At 38.3% G+C, this 19075-nt stretch overlaps 1 protein-coding gene across 1 annotated transcript in view; it reads left to right on the forward strand.

Moving 5' to 3' along the window:
- The first annotated feature begins 229 nt into the window (after positions 1–229).
- The window catches only part of LOC105935492 (protein AHNAK2), a 29973-nt gene continuing 11127 nt past the window's right edge, over positions 230–19075 (forward strand). The window contains exons 1-5 of the mRNA XM_036150814.1: positions 230–1493; positions 12890–12936; positions 15785–15895; positions 18129–18239; positions 18346–18499. Of these exons, the coding sequence (XP_036006707.1) occupies positions 1436–1493; positions 12890–12936; positions 15785–15895; positions 18129–18239; positions 18346–18499 (481 nt within the window). The 5' untranslated portion in view covers positions 230–1435. The remainder of the gene's footprint in view (positions 1494–12889; positions 12937–15784; positions 15896–18128; positions 18240–18345; positions 18500–19075) is intronic.

Here is a 19075-nt window from a genome sequence, read left to right on the forward strand (position 1 = left end):
AACAGTGACAAAAGCCATTAATACATGAAGAAGAGCCCGAATAAATCTAAGATTAAAATGTCTGCACTACTTCTGGATCTGTGTGGGGGGCTCCTCCCATCCCATAGTATTCAAAACAATAGTGGTGGACTCAGTTATCATAATTTAAATGATATGTCTCTCAATTTTACTCTCCCTGGAAAATATTTCTCATTCTTATTTATGCTTTAAAATTCTGCAGTTGGCTGCTCAGACGAACTACATCACTCCCTCAAAACAAGAAGCCGGCTCGCCCCTATAAAAGTCAGCTGATGCTAGACTCAGCTTTGACTAGCTCGCTAGGCGGGTCTGAGGTGTCACAGACGCTGGCCGACTCCTACAACCCCTCACTGCACCGGTGCTTTCGGAAAACACACAAAGGCAGCTTGATCCCACACACAAATACATGCACACATGATCCAAATGGTTGAAGGTGATGCAAACAAACACTATTACTACATCTAGCAATGATGCTAGATGTAGTCTGTATTTAATAGAGCTAATCCCGTAGCCAGGAATCCGGCTTGGGATAGCCTCGCAAAACAAAAAGGCCACTTGATCCCACTCTGAAGTGTTCTGGGTTAGAGAAAGTTTAGCCTTAAAAAAGGCCGTTAATCAATTAATCCACTCTATCAGTTTGTTTTCCTGAAACCGCTTCCAGCCGCTGTTCCCAGTCATTTTCAGCTTGAACTGAACCATAACAGATTATCTTCAGGATTCTTCATGAACTCTGCAAAACAGGAGCGTCTGAGCTGCAGATTAACTCTTGCGGTATGAAATGAGACTTCATGCCCCAAACTCAGAATCATCTGTCATGTAAACGAATCTTCTTGATTGCTTATGACAGCTTACAAACAGTGGGCAATTTCCAAAGTTTCCTGTCCACAATGAGGGGCTTTAGACTGAGTGTACACAGCAGCAAATTGAGTTATGTCTCCACGTGAACGACGTGTATCACCCCCTGCTCCTGCAGCCAGACCCTGACATCGTGATTGTCCTTGTCGGATTAAGCAAATCAATCAGACTGAGGGGAAAAGAAGAGGGAGGCCAGGAGGAGGAGAAGAAAGAGAACTCTGTTGGAGGGGGGGTGGGGGGGTGCTCCACCCATAATTAAGTTAGCCTGCTGTGCTGAAGGTCCATGTTTATGGCTCAGACGGGGGAGTTTTCCTCACTCTGTGGACCACTGAGAGCAGAGAAGCCAGTTCTGGAACTCTCCTCCGGCTCTGTGTCTTTCTGCAGCTCATCACCCCTCACTCCGCCGCCGCCACTGATCGACCCGCACGTACAGGCTGCCTGAAGGAGAGGTGGAAGGAAGAAGCGGCAGCTGCAGCAGCACCTGCTCCTGCCTCCATCCCCTCTTCCCGGCCCGACCCCAGACCTGCTCTCTGCTGCATCGTCTGCCGGCCTCGCTGCCACCATGTGCGACTGTTTCCACCTGGCGTTCCCCAACTGGCACGCTGCCTCCTCCGGGACGGGTAGGCTCTCAACCCTCTCTGCTTGTTTTCCCCCCCCGACATGACACGGTCGCCTTTGAGGAGTTAAGTGACGGAGCAGCGGGGAGGTATTGTTTGCGATGCAGCGAGACAGCGGATGAGTTAGAGGCGGCTGGTGCTGATGCTGAGTTGTGATGCCCGACTCGCAGTGAGGGGCTGGGTGTGTCTGCAGAGTGCAGCGGAGTGTTGGAAGATGTCATCGTTAGAGGGTGTCTGCGTTTTTCTCCTCTCTGCCTCCAGCAGAGCGCTTTGGAGAGCAGGCTGAAATACAGACACGCTAAAGTTTCTGTAAATCAGAAATCAGGTAGGCGGAAAAAGAGCCCTCCTGGGCACAGACAAAAATAAATAAATCACTGCTGAGGACCGGAAACAAACCCGATGCCAAAAATAGAAACAGCTGTCAAGAGACCAGATGAAAAATGTAAATCATCATCCTCTGGTTTCATGCAACAGCAGAGGGGTTTAACTCTTATTAGCTGGGATGCTCTTAAAAAGTAACAGTAAAAAAGGACAAACTTTACGCAGTTAAGCTCTCAATCTTGAATCCTATTGTTCAGTTGACTCTTTTTCTATGACAAGGTAAATTGTTCAATGTGCAGCGTATGTTTTTTATGGTTAAATTAAGCAGAAATAGATCTTTTTTGGCACATGAAAATAGAATTGGGCATACTTGTTTTATCAGTGACATTGCAAAGCTCTGCATTTAAACATAAGCACACAGTCATATCCAAAGACAATGATTACAGGGTTGACACCTTAAACTGTCTTTATCATCTTATATTAGAGATTAGCTGTTACTAATAACAGTCCCATTGTGTCTAATCTCTGTAGAGGAGTGGTGCAATTCCAAAAATAAGGACCTACGCATTTCAGCCTTGAATCAGCTGTTTTGGAGCTGATAGTCATCTTGAACATGGAGGACTCAGGCCCTTGAGAATGTCAACAATTCCTAATTTGAATTTATTTCAGACAAACAAGTATACAATAAATGACAATATATGTCCTTGTAACATAAATAAATAAATAAATAAAACAACAGTGTGATAAAGGGTGTATTGGTAGAAGCATTAAGCTTATAATGCCCACCCTCCAAAACCAATTTACATTGGATTAGAAAAGAAGAAAAAAAAAGATAAAAGAAAAAAAGAAAGAGAGGAAAAAAGAGATGGCTACCTTTTATAATTAAAAAAAGAGATCTACAATAATAACATTTTGAAAAAAATGTAAGACACCCAATATCTCACTGCTATTAATTACCTTCACATGATTCATAATGTTAAATCACTTTTGTTCTTAAATATTTTTAATTAATTTTATTAATGTTGTACACTGTTTTAACTCCTGGTCTAGTTTGTTCCATACAAAGCATGGCCCATGACAAGCAGAACAGGACTCTACAAAAGAATAAAACCAAGCACTGATTGTTACAGCTGATGGCTGAGACTTCCTCCTGCAGTCAACCACACAGACGAGAGTTGTTGTTGCTGCACGACCCATGGTACTTTTCAATGATGCATCTGCTAACCAGAAAAAAAGATTTATAATATTTAGTTCCTGACCAGCCAGTCAATGATGAGAGCCTACCAGGCAAAACAAGCCTCTGATTCCAGTTACCGGCTGGTTTTGTGCCGCTTCTTTATAATAATACAAAATAATATATTAAGGAGACTGTTAACTGCATCCCCCGAATACAGACGGTCAAAATGCCGTTTGGAACATTTCACAATTGCTCCATGTAGAGATACAGTGCAGATCACCACGATCGATGCAAAGCAGTTTGTGCATAAATGCAGTCAGAGAAAATGCATGAAGAAATTTAAAGAACTACGTCAAGCAAAATAAAGGAAAAGCCAAGGTCAGGTGAAGGGTATCAGACAATTAAAGACAAGGACAATAATAAAAATAGCCTAATATAAAAAGCAGAAGTAAAACAGTTATTAAAATATATTTATTTTGTAGAAGTTTATAAGTCTACACTGAAATGAATGTATAATAACTGTCACAAAAGAATGTTGTTTCTGTGTTTTTGTTTTTCTTAAAAGGCTCGCCTCTCTCGTTTAACTTCAGCTTGATTTATTCCTGCTCATGAGCTGCAGAGTGCAGCTTTAGGACTGTCCTGAATTATTTACTGAAGCTTTCTGGCTGCAAATATGCTTACAGCAGGAGTCATTTTCTCTCACATAAAAGACATTATCTTCAGTTGGCATGGATCACTGTTCTGTGCAGAGGAGCTGGCCGACCCACTGATCGGTCAAGTCACAGGCAAATCATGACTCTGCATTTATTTTTTCATCTGTTGTTTACAAGCAGTAACTCTTAAGGTGTCACCCTCAAGTTTTATAAAAACTGAAATGTAACAGGTTAATTTTAGTTTTCACAAAGGAATCCAAAATAATATGCTACAATAAGAGGATGTGCTTAGGTTCAGCTACCCAAACAACATAATTAACCTTTAGATTACTAAAACCATACCTGTGATGGGATTTGCATTTGACAAAAACTATATTCTGTGGTCCTGGGTTCAGATCCAGACCTGGGGTCTTTCTGCATGGAGTTTCATGTGCTCCTTGTGCACCCGTGAGTTCTCTCTGGGTATTTCCCACAGTCCAAAAACATGACAGGTCCCTTTAAATTGCCTTAGGTGAGTGTGTGCATGGTTGTCTGTCCTGCGTGTCTATGTGTGGCCCCGTGATGGACTGGCGACCTGTCCACGGTGTACCCCCTCCCCCCACTCCTGACAAGCCCTAAAGGATAGACATACGGATGGGTGCATTTCTATGCGAACTCTGCCCCCTAGTGTTCAACACTAGAAAAGCATTTCTTTTCAAAGAAAAACTGCACTGCAAAAACGCAAAAAAGCTATTTTCTTTTGCCCAGTCTTATACAGTTTGCTGGTGAAGATTCATTCTCAGTCATCCAGGCCATGATCAATCAAAAAAACAGGTTAAAAAACTAAATACAGAAGGCCATTTGTTTTGTTTTTTTAACCTTCTTTTTTGCTGATTGTCTTATACAACTTGTGACTGAACCTATTCTCTGTGTTTTTCAATCTAATCTGATGAAGGGAGTGGTTGTCACATGGTCACTCAGGGATTGTTGCGATGCTAATGATGACTGGGCTTTCTTGGATAATTTATCACCAAAGGGCATTTTACTGCAAACTCAGTTTCACTGTATTGTATTATAACTTGATTGTTTTGGAATGGATGCAGTTAGAATTTAAACTGCCTATGTTTTTATTTTATTTAAAGGAACTGGATGCATCTTGAAATTGAATCTAAGCTGAATTTGATGCCAAATAATGTGACATGAATTGGACAAATTTGTCTTGTTAAATACTTGGAAATTAGTTTTATATAAAAAATGGAAATGAACTAAAATAAACTGAAAGACACGTTAAACATTCCTGAAGTAAGATTTTATGAAATGTGTTTAAAGTGGGAAATTTATTTAAATTGTAAATTCATAAAATTCATATTAAAGAGCATCTATAAATCCCTACAGAAATACTAACATTATTAGTAATCTTTTTTACCTCTGCAGGTGAAAGAAGTTTAATTATATTGTGGATTTTCTAGAAAAACAACTGCTTATCCCAGAAGGTTTGATAAATGAAGAAACATAAATATCAAAAAGCTTTTTTTTTTTGGTTTATGATTAAACTGATTACCACATTCGTGTGAGGTTTAATTTAATAAATTGATCAGGGCTGCTTTTTTCGTGTTGCATTTTCTACAGTTTACATACCTTTTAATTAGATAAGTCCTCACCAGGATTTCCTTTTGTCCTCAATATTGATCCAAGGCATTTAATATTAGGCATCCGCTGATAGTGTGTGCCAGTCTAATGCTTTCAGTAAAACAAGCAAAAAAAAAAAAAAAAAGCGATTAGCATGTTTATGTTTGATGCCTTAATAGCTTTAAAGAGCAGTAAAATGACACACATTTCATCAGCGTTAAATGGTCGACATTAGTATTACAAAACTCATAAAGAACAGAGGGAGATATTACGTCACAAAAGAAAATTCTGCATCCTGTCTTTGTTAAAGTGAAGGAAAAGTATAGATAACTTGAACTGGATGTGCAGCAGAGAAGCTGTTCACAAGGAGGGACACCCAGATTCATTATAGAAGAAAATAAGCAGCACAGTTTGGAATATAGTCTTAAAAGCCATGGACATAAAAATAGGCGAAATAATAAATATAACATCCAGCTGGGGTATTGGAGGCATAAAGTCAAAGACAAATGGCCCATATTCTGGATACATTTACAAAACAACCTGTTAGAATTTAACAAATAAAACTGGAGTCACAATTTCCATGTATAAAATTCGATTGATTTTATTTACTATATCTGATTAGAAAAGGCAGAAAACCCCCCCAGAAATTTTCCCTCCAGCATAGAAGAGTCAGGGTTAAGGTTTTTAAATGTAACCAAGTGCAAATGTTAATTCCTAATGCAACCCATATAAACATATCACCCTTACTGTTAGCTGCTTTACACCTCACACAATGGACGACATTAACAATTGACTGAGCCATAACCATCAGTTCCATCAAGACTTATTACACTTTTTTAAACTGTTGTTAGAATTCAACCATTACTGAACATTACATTTACAAAATAAGACGGTTCTATTTCATGCCCTCCAGTTTTGTATAATGAAGGATATTAAAAAACACATTTTATTGCTTTGTTGCGATAGCATGGGCATGGGCTCAGAAAGGCTTAGCAAAATAAGCTGAGCATGCAGAAGAATACTCATACTTTTGTTTTCCACAATTCTCTACATCAGATGACACCTGTAATCACATCTGCTGGAGATTTTTGTTGCTCTGAAATGGTTAGAGTAACACTCAAACACAAGGAGAAACACAAGTGAAATGGTCAGATTATAGGATTGGATCCAGAGAGGGTCCTTGAATTATTCAACAGTGGAGGCTGACACAAATTATCTGGATATATTTTTAACCCGTCAGTGTCAGAAATCCGGCTCTCCTTTTCTTAAATATTTTGAAACATCTTACTCCTGTCACTCTGTGAATTAGCTGTAACCCCTCTGCAGCATCAGCCATTATGGCTCTGAGGGTACTAGCGATGGTGATGTTTAAATTATATGTCCACATGGAGGATGTCGTATGATCGTATGATACTAGAATTTCAAAAAAGCGTCTCACAAATGCACTGCCAGTCTTATTTTTTGGCAAAACATTTTTATCCTCTTATTAAATCCACTAATTTATATGATGCTATATGATTTTTTTAATAATCTGAGATAGATTACTGTGGTGAGTGCCTAGATTGAATTAAATATGAGTCACTTGGTGTCCCAAGTCAAAACAAGCACTGTTACGTGCTTGCAATTTTAGTTAAAAAACATGGATCATGTCTTGCTTCTGGTTATTGTGTGTTGTATGTCATCGTAAGGCAGACAAATTAAGATGCAAATTCCAGAGCTGTGATGAAAGTCCCTGTAAATTCACAGCAGATTAATAGATTGAAAACATGCGCTTTTGCAGTCTCATGTCCTTACAATTTATACAGAAAATCGAATTAGCCCCCCCCCCCCCCCCCGCACACACACACACACACACACACACACACACACACACACACACACACACACACACACACACACACACACACACACTCACACACTTAAATCATATTAAGTATATCCAAGAAGACAGATTATGTCTCTCTGTCTTTTGTACAAAAAAATGAGAACAAATTCAAGAGGACAAATTCTAAGTTATGTTACATAAGTTCAGCGATGAGGGGAACTTCCAGGTGCTTTTTAACTGTGTCCTGTCTGGACTCACAAAGAACAGAGGGAGATATTACGTCACAAAAGACAATTCTGCATCCTGTCTTTTTTAAAGTGAAGGAAGAGTATAGATAGGCTGAATTGGATGTGCAGCAGAGACGCTGTTCACAAGGAGGGACAGAGAACACCCAGATTCATTATAAAAGAAAATAAGCAGCACAGTTTGGAATATAGTCTTAAAAGACTGGAATATAGTCTGGCAGTGTCACATTAAGAATTGCTGTCTTTATGCCAAAGAGATCACAACAGATTTTACTTTCACAAGTGGAGCAGTGCCGCTTTCGCCCCAGTGCTCCGACTGATATATATTTACAAAAAGCTTTATTAGATATTATTCTGGGACTATCTCACGTTCAGTGGACACAAAAATGGGGATCTAGAAGAGAAGGAAAGGAGTGCACATCTTTGATTTTGAGAGCCTTGGCTATCTTGGTGACTTCTGCCATCGTGACGGACTGCCTTTCCTTTCAGTGAGACTCTCTCTCATCTCTAGGACATGGTGGCCAGAATAAAATACACTTAGTGTTATTTACAGCGCTCAAGGTGTACCCTCAGACGGGCTCTGGTGTTTCTAAATCATCAAACAGGTTATCAGAATTTATTTAGGGCCAAGTGGAAGTCCTATTTCATGCTCTTGCTGAATTCCTCCAATGTTTGAATACTAGCTTCAGGAGCCGTATAAGATGCAGTTCTTCTGGCCACCAAGAACTCATTTGGTCTATCTGATTCCTTAGAGAAAACTAAGCTTGCTTTACTACTGCTACCCATTGATGGGTTCTCTGGTTTCTACTGCAACAATGACCGGAGTGAATGTCCCAATGAATTTTAGGATGTTGCAAGGAGGTGCTGAGAATGGCCCATTTTGATGTTATGTCCCCAACTTCTTTTAGGCACCTTCACCCTACAGACCTATTTGGATTTAAAGGTCTGACTGGAGCTTCTCCTACCACTGGATCCAACTCACTACCAAATGATTTTCAGTTGACAGATCTTCAGTGTTTGGAACATGATCCTGCAGGTCTGATTACACTATTAAAGAACGAATTCCTCTCCTTTGGCTCAAGGTGGCCCTACTGTATCACGGTCACTTATCTTGTGCTTGAACATGATTTTTGTTTTGGACAATCCGTGCCTAGCACAGAGGTCCAACGACAAAACACAGCTTTGGTTTGGATCGGGGAGGCCCCTTGTCTGGATCAAACTCCTTTAGGTATCTTAATCATTACCCAGATGGCCATTAAAGTCCATCATTTGGGATGGTGCCAGTCGATCTTGAGCCGAGCCATGCCCAACAGTGAGTAGTCAAAGGAGGAATCAATTCTGTGTTGAATGGGAGTGAATGGGCTTGGATCCATGCTTGTGCCTAGTTTGATACATCTGGATTTGTTCGCCCTGTGGTGGACCTGTGACCTGTCCAGAGCACACCCGCCTCTAACTTAATGACTGCTACAGATGGGCATCACAAGAAGACAGCAAACCCTTTTTTAGTTCTGGTACTTTCCATGTGAGGATCTGTTGTTTACTAGGCCCTAAAAGTGTTTTAATTTAACCTCAACAAAAATCTGGCCAGATGCCGAGGGTCAGATCGGCCCAATTTATCAATAATCAGCCAATGTTGCCGCCTGTATACAAAGAGGATTTTTGGTAGTTTGTTGACAAACAATGGCTACTGTCCATTATGTTGGGAAGGGTTATAGTGGCATTTCTTTAGAGAAATCTGAAGCCATTTAAATAACGTTACCAGTTCAAAATAAGACTGTTTTACAAAGAGAAAAAATCTCATGCAGAAGAAACAGATTAGGTCCAAACAGCTCATCTAGATGCATGTCGCACAGACAGCTACGTGCAAGGGTAAGATGTTTAAGCTATGTGATGTGCCAGGCATTCTTAAGACAAGGTATTATTGGAACCTAGAAGTGTCCCGCCTCCTTGCTTCTGAGGGGGAAGGAAACACGTTGGCAACTTTGGCAGTCAAACACACAAAAGGATTGCCTGGGGACAGACAGGAGGGCTTCTGAGTGACGCCCGCAGCTGTAGGTAGGTGGGTGCGCTTTTTGATTTGGGTGAATACTGGTCTAAACTGGGTTGATGTAATGAATGCATTTTCGTTGTCTTAACATTATGATTTGGGCAGCTGCAGGAAGAAAAAAGCTTCCAGCTATTGAGAACTGTGGTGTGGTTACTTTGCATTTACAGCATTTGAGAAATTACTCTCAAGGATGCTGCAAATACCTGTAATCATGGATTTTATTAAAAGCCATAAAGAAGAAGAGCTGTAATGTCGTTTAACCACTCTGGAGCCATCTTGAGTGGTTCTCCTCGTAACAACACACCCTGAAACCAGGAGGGTTTTAACCTATTAGTCTTCTGATACACTTACACAAGCAGAGAGAGCACATGACATACATTACTGAGCGGCAGAGGGTGGGGTGGGATTCTTGGTTGAGAAAAAATACATCTCCATAAACATTAGAGCTTTATCTGTACATCACTTGGCATATTTCAACACTGTTAAATAATTGTTTAGCTGACTTTTCAGCTCTTCAGTCATCAACTTGCCACTTTTGCATAAATTGAGTTATTTTGAATGCAAACCCCAACCTCTATGTGTTGCCAAACGTATTCATAACTAGTTCTCTTAGCAACTAAATCCATTAAATCCAAAGTCAAAAATAAACAGAAAACATTAAAGGGGGTGTTTTGTTGTCTGTCACATCTTGGTTTGAGTTCAATGTTTTAGTTTGAATTTTAGTCTTTTAAATTAACCAGTGAGCATTTACTGTTTTTTATTTGTCTGGAATAAAATGGACAGTAGCCTTATGTAAGAATATCAACCCCTCAGGTGGCCTTAATCAAATGAAAGGGCGTGATTTTAATCATGATTTTACTATGTTTACAACGGTCAATTAGAGCACCTAATAATAATAATAATATGAAAAATAATGTTAATATTTGACTTGAACAGATTTCTTTGTAGTCAGACCGTTCCTTTTGGATAACCTTGAGGACCCAGCCTGTAAGATTGCAAAGTTTAATGTGAGGATCGATACAGTGGATCACTTAACAGACGGAGGAGGCAGCAGGTCTCTGAGGAAATCATTGCCAGGAAGAACTCTAAATAGTCTAAGTGGCTCCAGTGTCCGTCTAAGCATGGAGATGAATCCTGCTATTCCATCGTAAAACAATTTTTAACTCAATGCTATCTGTCCATACGTCCATCCATCTGTCTGTTTGTTTAGTTCAAATTAAACTAAACATAAGAAATAATAATGGTATGTTTTTTTTAATTTTTTCTTGACATTTTTGTGCTAAGAATACATTTACCAGTTTTCTTTAAAGAAATGCTTAAGGTTTTCATGAACTATGATTGTGTGAGCTAACATTCGGGGGAAAAGTATTTGCCGCCTTATATATAATGTTTCTGTCTTTGCTTTTGTTCAACTTAAATGTTAGAGATCATTAAAGCAATTGCAATATCATCAAAAACATTCTTGGTGAACACAAAAATGAGTTTTTAAATTAAGAGTTAATTATTAAAGAAAAAAAGATCTAAACCAAATTTTCTCTACATGGAATATTAACTGTTCCCTAAAAGTGATATAAGCTTGTGCCTCCCTTCAAAGGCAACATCTGCCATCAAGCATTACCTGCCAATGCTCTGGAGGCATTTTGGACCACTCCTATATGCAAAATGGTTCTAAAACAGCCACATTGGAGGACTTTTGAATAACTGGTATGATGTTCTTATTCTCAGAGCTGCACTGTGTACATGTGCACATGTGTATCCTGCACAGCAGGATACACATGTTTCAAATAGATACAGCCTTGACTTACCAGTTTTCTGAATATTTCCCCATAAGTTCTGGCATTCATCAAGATGTTATACACTTCTGTGAAATGGACCTTTGTGTCAATTTGATTTCAGTTTTGACCTTGGAACCTTTCCAGGTCTGTCACTTTTGCTCAGTATCTTTCTTATTGTTGAATCGTGAAGATAAGTGCAGCTAGTTGTGGACACATATTACACCTCAGTAGGTGAAATTGTTTGAAAAGGGCATTTTGCATTTACTCAGATCATCTTTGTCTGATATATAAAACTGTGTTTGTGGAATTTAACCACTTCGGGGTGACCATAAATAAGCAAAAGCAAAACTATTTAGAACAACTCAAACTCAAAGTTTGTGTATCTTTGGGAAGCAATGGTAAATTTGTGGAAATTAAGTTTCTTGAGTTAAGATATCAAACTAATTTCTATATTAGGCCACTTTGGCATCACAAAGTCATTAAAGGGCCTGGTTGCACATGTATGGATGACACTTTTGATTTCATAATTTCATTTCAGTTCACATAAAATATAAAAAATGTCCAGTAACATACAAGTAGCACCCTTTGGCCCATTTTATATAGTTTATCTGCAAAAAAGGTGATATTGGGGTGACTAATACTTTAAGCTCATCATTCTGCTTCACTTTTTCTCTTTTTGGACATTTCTGTTTTTTTTTTAATGTGTTATGGGAAAAAAGGATACTGTTATTACACAGTAAAGAAAAATCAACATTCGCTACAGGAGGCACAGTCTTAGCCACTTTATACAAATTAAAATGATATATGCCTCTACTTTATGACACAATATGTCCTTTTTGGCTCTTAAGGGGCCAGATAAATTGCAGAAAGTCATTTTCTACTGCTGTGATATGGTATTCTGGTAAACTGCATGTTAGCCTTTTGCCACATTCACTTTTCCACAAACTTACCGCGATACTATCTGTTTCCTACTGGGAAGTGAACTAGGATTGGTACCTTGTCAGAAACGAACTTCAAAAACTCAACATTATCTCTTGATTAATACTGTTAGCTAAACCTGTAAATCAGATCTTGTCACCATTTTGTGGTTACCACTAGAAGAAATCACTGTAACATTCTTGGAGTGAGACACGCTGATGAAAAAAGGGAAACTTGTTAAATGAATAATTTTTACCGCACTTCAGTAGATTTTACATAAACATCAGGAGGTACGCAGAGAATGTCAACTTTATTTACATAGCACGTTTAATACAGATGCCTCTGTTCAAAGTTCTGACAACAGAACATATAAATATGTACATACATGCAAAATAACAAATACAGAATACGAGATTAACCAAGTAAAACATGGATCATGACAACAAAAAGATCTGACAATGAATGAAAGAACCCTGGAGGAAGTGATCACTGATGCAAAGAACAGGTGAAACAAATGGACTGGAGGTGTAGCAGCTGCGGGAGCACATGGGCTGAAGCAGGGAAGAAGAATGGCCGGAAACGGCAAAGAAATCCTGTAAACGTTGCAGAGAAACAGAAGGGGGAAAACAATCGAACAGGATGATCACAGGAAACCAGAACGGGACCAAAGAGCTGTCATCTGAAATGCAAAAACATAATTCACTGAAATAAAAACAAGACTAAAGGGACACAAATATTCTATTAGTTTGCTCTTTATACAGTTGTACATTTTAACACCCTGGTGAAATATTAGATCTTCACTGTAATGTTCTGTTTTTTGTTTCTGTTAGCAGGGAGAAGACTGCGAGCACCTGAGCCCCCCACAGAGGACGATTCAGTGAGTAAAGTGTCAGATTTTTGTGTTGTGTGGGCCCAGTGTTACCAGGGTGATTTCTGCCATGCACAGGGCTTTGCATGTATCCCATTAGGTTCAGTCCAGCTTCCTCTGAGCAGAGCACCTCTTTACACACATTTGCATGGATTCCCACATGGTCAAGAATCAAGAAACGTTATTGTCATTGCATCACATGTTAGGAACATGATGTGAAGGAAATTGGATTCACTGGTCCCAGTATAAGCCTGGATAAAAATAAGAATAAAATGAGACGCACTAAAATATAAATATAAAAACAGCAATGCACAATAAAGTTTGTATACAGTATGGAATGTTGTGCAAAATGAGAATCTGTGCAGACAGCTGCAATGTAATGTGTATGGTGTGTGGAAAACTGCAAACAGGACTTCGTATTATGCTTTTTCAACACTGACTGTCTGCTTATTACTCATCTTCAGTGCTCAATTAAACAGGATATGCAACCAATAGTTGTCAGGACAAATTCTCACCCTTGAGCTCCGGGTCTTTGCAGCTCCTCCAGAGTTACCATGGGACTCACTGCTTCTTTGATTATTGCTTTCATCTTGTTTGTAGGTTTGCAAAGAATATGTCCTAGATGCTTTCTGTTTTCTGATGATTCACTGAATATTGGTCTGTGAGATGATCAAAGCTTGGGATAAAATGTTGTAACCTAACCCTGCTTTAAACTTCTTCACAACTTCACCCTGACCTGTTTGCTTGGTTCTTTGGTCTTCATGATTGGTCTTCAATTGTCATGAAATACAAAACCTTGTAGCGTTTTATTTTCCTTCCTTCGTTTCATCTAGTTTGAATGAATCATCCACAAAATTTTGCAAGCCCTGCATTCAAATCCAGTCATTAGGGTCAAATTTCATAAAATACATAATTTATTTTGAAGACACAAAACAAAGTATAGGTAACCCATTGTATAATTATATGTTGTCCTGACCTTGTTTGATAGCCATGGAAAAAAATAAAAAATTAAGTATACAGATTAAAGGTAAAAGCAACAATGTTTACCTAATAAAGAAAATAAATAGCAAGATAAAGAAAGCCATGAGGTCTGATGATCACTGAATCGGTAGTGACAGAGATCATGCGTGAATCCATGATTAATGTAGTGAATTAAGTGTTGTTCTGCTTAAAACATAAAAGGGGAGATAGGAGCTGTTTCACATAAAGGAAAAGTTGAGGCTTTTATAGATGGAAACGTTTGGCCCAGATCTCCTAATCAGACTGAAAGTCTGCCTCCCGGTGCTGCAGCATCGACCGACTGTCTGCCACCTTTACAAGCCAAAGAGCCATAAAAAGTAAATGATGTAAAAGCCAGATATTTAGTTTTATGAACCCCTACTGTATACATTGTTTATGTTTTATACTTAAATCAAATAACTAAAAATGCAGATATCCTTCAAGATTTTAAAACAAAGAAAAATACCAAACTTTGACGAGAACACAAAAAAAATAGATTTTCATGAATGAAACATTCCAAATCAATATAAAATTATGAAAGAACATGTCGTTTGCAGCCTAATGACAAAACAAAAGAACTAAACAAAAAAAGGTTCCTTGTGTGATTCCAACAGCACTTTGAATTATCTCGTTACTGAAGTCCTTTATAAATAAACTTGCCTTGCCTTGTATCACAAGTGCCAATTTGTTGTGGAAATTCTGTGCAAATATAACTTGAAAATCACAGAAAAAAAAATGCAAAAAGCCATTTTAACCTTTATATGTAAAAACCTTTCTCAGGTATATTACATTTTTGGCCAAAGTTATTAAGAGCCACTGTGGTCGGCCTGAATAAGCCATATGTGGCTTTGGGGCCTCAGGCTGCAGACCCTTGATCTACAACATACAGTTTTTATTATATGAGCAGACAGTGACAATATTTATTTGACATTTTGCTTGTAAATAGCACATGTTTTGGTATGAATGTCAACATGTTTTTAGATTTCATAAAAAATACGACGAACAAACTTAATGAATATAATAGTTATCTGCATTTAAGACCAACATTTTTCACACCTCAGGCAGATTTAAATTTAAATTATGTTCATTCACTCAAAAAGTGAACACATGAATCTCTCAGAAGACAATTTAACGATCTAAAGATATATAAAGTTGAAAAAACGTTTTTATTTCTTGATATTTATATTTTAGCCAGAAATGATTTATATCCCTTTTAATAATATATAATTTTTCTTATTTACATTTAAACCCAATAAACAAACCTTTCCTATAATTTCTGAAAAGCTGTTCGCATGTATACCCAGATCTTTCCAAGACCTCCTTGCCATCACCTTATTTCTTTAGTTACCTCCCCATTTAAGTCAGGACTCCTGCTGATACACACAGAAACCATATCAATTCCTGTCAGTCGAACCATGGGGATAAGAATAATTTTGCCCAAATTGTATAGCTGAAAGAATTATTTTTGTAGGAATGTTGAAATAATCCTTCTTCTTCTGAAAGACTGGCCCACAGGGCTTTCCATAGAAACCCATTTCTCACAGCATCATTAGACTGCTGTACACCCTGTTAGTGCTCTTAAATGGCATGATAAGATATTATCAAACAATTTATAATGCATGTGAGGATTTTTCATTGTATTTACCATATTTGTAAATTTATAAGCTATTATAAGAGAAACTAACCAGTGTCTACACGTAACACTTCGGAATGATAGCAAGGCAAGGCAAGGCAAGGCAAGGCAAGGCAAGGCAAGGCAAGGCAAGGCAAGGCAAGTTTATTTATAAAACACTTTTTAGTAACAAGACGATTCACAGTGATAATTTTGTTTTTATTTTAACTGACTTTGTTCACACAGATATGTGAAGAACCAACTCAGCTCGCAGAGGGGGAGAGACCACGACCGCAAGGATCATCCCCCGTCCAGGAGTATCCTGAGGCGGCCAAATACTCTGATGGTGATGAAAAGGTACAGTGTGCTAAAATACAACCAAGCAAGACAAGCATGAACATTCCAATAGGAAAAAAACGATTCATTTGATTTCTTGTCTTAGCTGAGCTTCCTGTAGAAACATCATTTGTCGGCACTTTTAACCTCATAACTTGCCAGCACATGGGACTATTCATCTATTACCTGACCGTGAAATTAAACACAAGAGCATGAGCAAAATAAAAAAAAATTGTCCATTTGAATATGAAGAGCACTAGCTGTTAGAATTTAATTTCTCAGTATTAATTTCTTGTGTTTTTAAAAGGTCAATAACAATGAGGACGACAACAACAGGTCCAAATGACAACTTGTTATTTCCGTCAGAGAGGAATCAGCACATTATGATGTTCAAGGATGTGAAGTTTTTCTGTTTGGTCACCAACTTAAAAATCTAAATTTAATTGATCTGTTTGTGATTTCAGTATTTCATTTCCATCTATAGAGCTGGTGTCAGACTGTTTTTCATCTTGCCATGTCACAACAGGGGAGTTAAATGCTGTTACTACTGTCTAAACATGAATAAATGTGGGAGAATTTGTGGGGCATCAAATCGTGTCACAGCTCTGAAGTATGAGTGCTGCTGTTCATTTGCTCACATTTTGGTATCAACTTAGTTTCAAAAATTTGGCATTTTGAAGTGGGTGAATTGTACTCAGTGCAAACAGTGTAACATAGGGTGAGATTAAGTTATGTTATCACTTGGTCACTTCTCAAGTATTTATGTTAAAGTTGCATCCATGACATACAACACCATTCTGACATACATTTTAAAGAAGACCGAAGAGCAAAAAATATTTTTAATTGGAACTGTATAATTTCCTGTTGATTGGTGTTTGATTTTGCATTACATTTTTACTCGGAAGTGTAAAGTCAATAATGGAAAAGGATAAACAGGAAAGCTCCCGAAGGTTTTGTTTTATTCCTTACTGACTGCCAGTGGCAGATAAAACAACTGGATTTGTCTCTTTGCGCTCTGTGCAGGTTAAGTTTTAATGTTACCAAAGTCACGTACGGCCTAACGTACGTATGTTGCTACTTTAAATAACACCTGGGAGGCTATGCATGGTCTCTTAAATCTTCGCGCTGTTGACTTGGCATGCTTCAAGGGTTGATTGCTTTATAGGTCTGTGCTTTCGGTACTTATATGTTTTCTGCAGGTCTGAGAGAGGTAAACACATGTTTGCTATATTGCGCAATGCAAATTTCTCTAGGGTCGTAAAACCCTTCGAAAAATTATCAAGCTTAACATTTTATTACTATTTAAAATGCACATGTTTTACGGCTAAATTAAAGAACCAGAAATGTATTTCTAGTCTGGGGGTTTTAGAACAATAAAAATTAAACTTTTACAACAAACAGATCCACCAAAGTTCTCCAAAGCACTCGTTAAAGTTTTTAACATGCTGTACTGCAGTTAACCATGTATGATATGATTGATTTTGACTTTGTAAAGTGCCTCGAGATGACATGTTTCATGAATTGGCGCTATATAAATAAAATTTAATTGAATATATTTAATTATTTTTTAGGTAAATATATAGCGATTGGCATGCATCCTTGCAAGCTGCCCTTCTCAAAAACTCGTCCATGTAACTTGAGAGGGTCGGCTCGTTGCTGAATGGGACATGTGACCAGGAGCACTCTTGGTCACATGTCCCACTCTAAGTTAGTGCGGTCTGAGTTCAGACTGTCGTAACAACAAAACCAAACAGATATGACATTTACCTAATCAGAAATATTTTGGGTTCTCTGATGTAGGAATTAATCTAGACGGGTGAATGTGGTCTCGTCTTTAAAAGTTACTGCTTGACTTCCTAATCTGCTGGTCCAAAGTGGTCTGCTATCAGATTCCAAAACACAGAGGGAGACTGTTTCATTTTGTGACAGTGCAGTGTTGCCAGTGGCCTTTGGGGGCAATTAACCTGGAAGTTCTAGGTCCTAGTGGTTAAAAGTTACATGGCCCTACTGTAATACAAATTGTTGTTATTAATTTGACTTTCATGTTCAATTAAATCCAAATATCCAAATGAAAATGTTTTTTCTTGTAATTGTTGTATTTCATTAAAAACACACACACATTCATTCTATTGAATTTAAAATGACATGCTGTGGAAACTGATGAGAGCAGGTAGTTTGCTGCCTAACAGAAAAATATATTGTTCTATTAGTCTGTTTCTGATGTGGCTTTTTTAAAAAAAACGATGTTTCTTAGTGTGAAGAACATGATCCAGACCACAAGGCTGGGAGTGGACACAAAAGTAAAAAGTCTGGTCTTGGGTCCATCTTCGATAGGACTTCGACTCCAAAGATGAGTAAACTAAAGGTACGACATTCACACTGTCTACCCTACATAGGAATCCATTAAGTCTGTGTATGATAAAGTGCCGTTTAGGTAAGAACTCTCCTCTTTCCTTTGGATGTGTCTCTAGGAAGCCCATACTCCTGAAGATGGGGTTATTGTGAATACAGCCAAAGATGGATGTGCAGAGGGCCTCGTTTATGGTGGAGGAGGGAAAGAGGGGATCTTCATAAAGAAAGTAGTCCCAGAGTCACCTGCTTCAAAAAGTTTAAAAGTGAAAGAAGGTTATTTACTTATTTATTTGTGGTGTGGAAAAGGGTTTACTCCCTTCCTGCTTTTTGTTGTTGCATGTTTGACACACCTAAAGGAGCATTGCACAACTTTAAAGGTTTGATTTTTGTCCTTTTCCACACCTGTCCTTACAATGGCCCACATGTAAAATTAGTTTTCCTCTATTTACAGCGGTTCCTTCTGTAGGCTCCATTAGTCAGTTCATGAGAGAGTGACTGGGGTCTCATTCTCTGGCCGTGCACGTTGGTGCAAGCTGTTCACTCTCATTCACGTGGCTACTTTGTTGAGTCTCCACCGTAATCAATGGATTGGTGAGAGAACATGGGCTAACTTCATATTTATAGTTTACTCACCTCAGAAGACATTACACCTCTAAACAAAAGACCTGTGCAATAGCAGCAGCAGATGCTATTCCTCTTCTCCCACAGAGGAGGAATAGCATCAAGTTGTCCTTTCAACTTGCCGCCAAAATGTGTTCTCCAAAAACTTTGGAACTTGTGCAATGCAAAGTGTTTCATAACATCTAACAAATCTAGATATTGGTCAAAGACAACACAAGTAAACAGAAA

This window comes from Fundulus heteroclitus, chromosome 19 (assembly GCF_011125445.2).
Source record: "Fundulus heteroclitus isolate FHET01 chromosome 19, MU-UCD_Fhet_4.1, whole genome shotgun sequence".
Lineage (NCBI taxonomy): Eukaryota > Metazoa > Chordata > Actinopteri > Cyprinodontiformes > Fundulidae > Fundulus > Fundulus heteroclitus.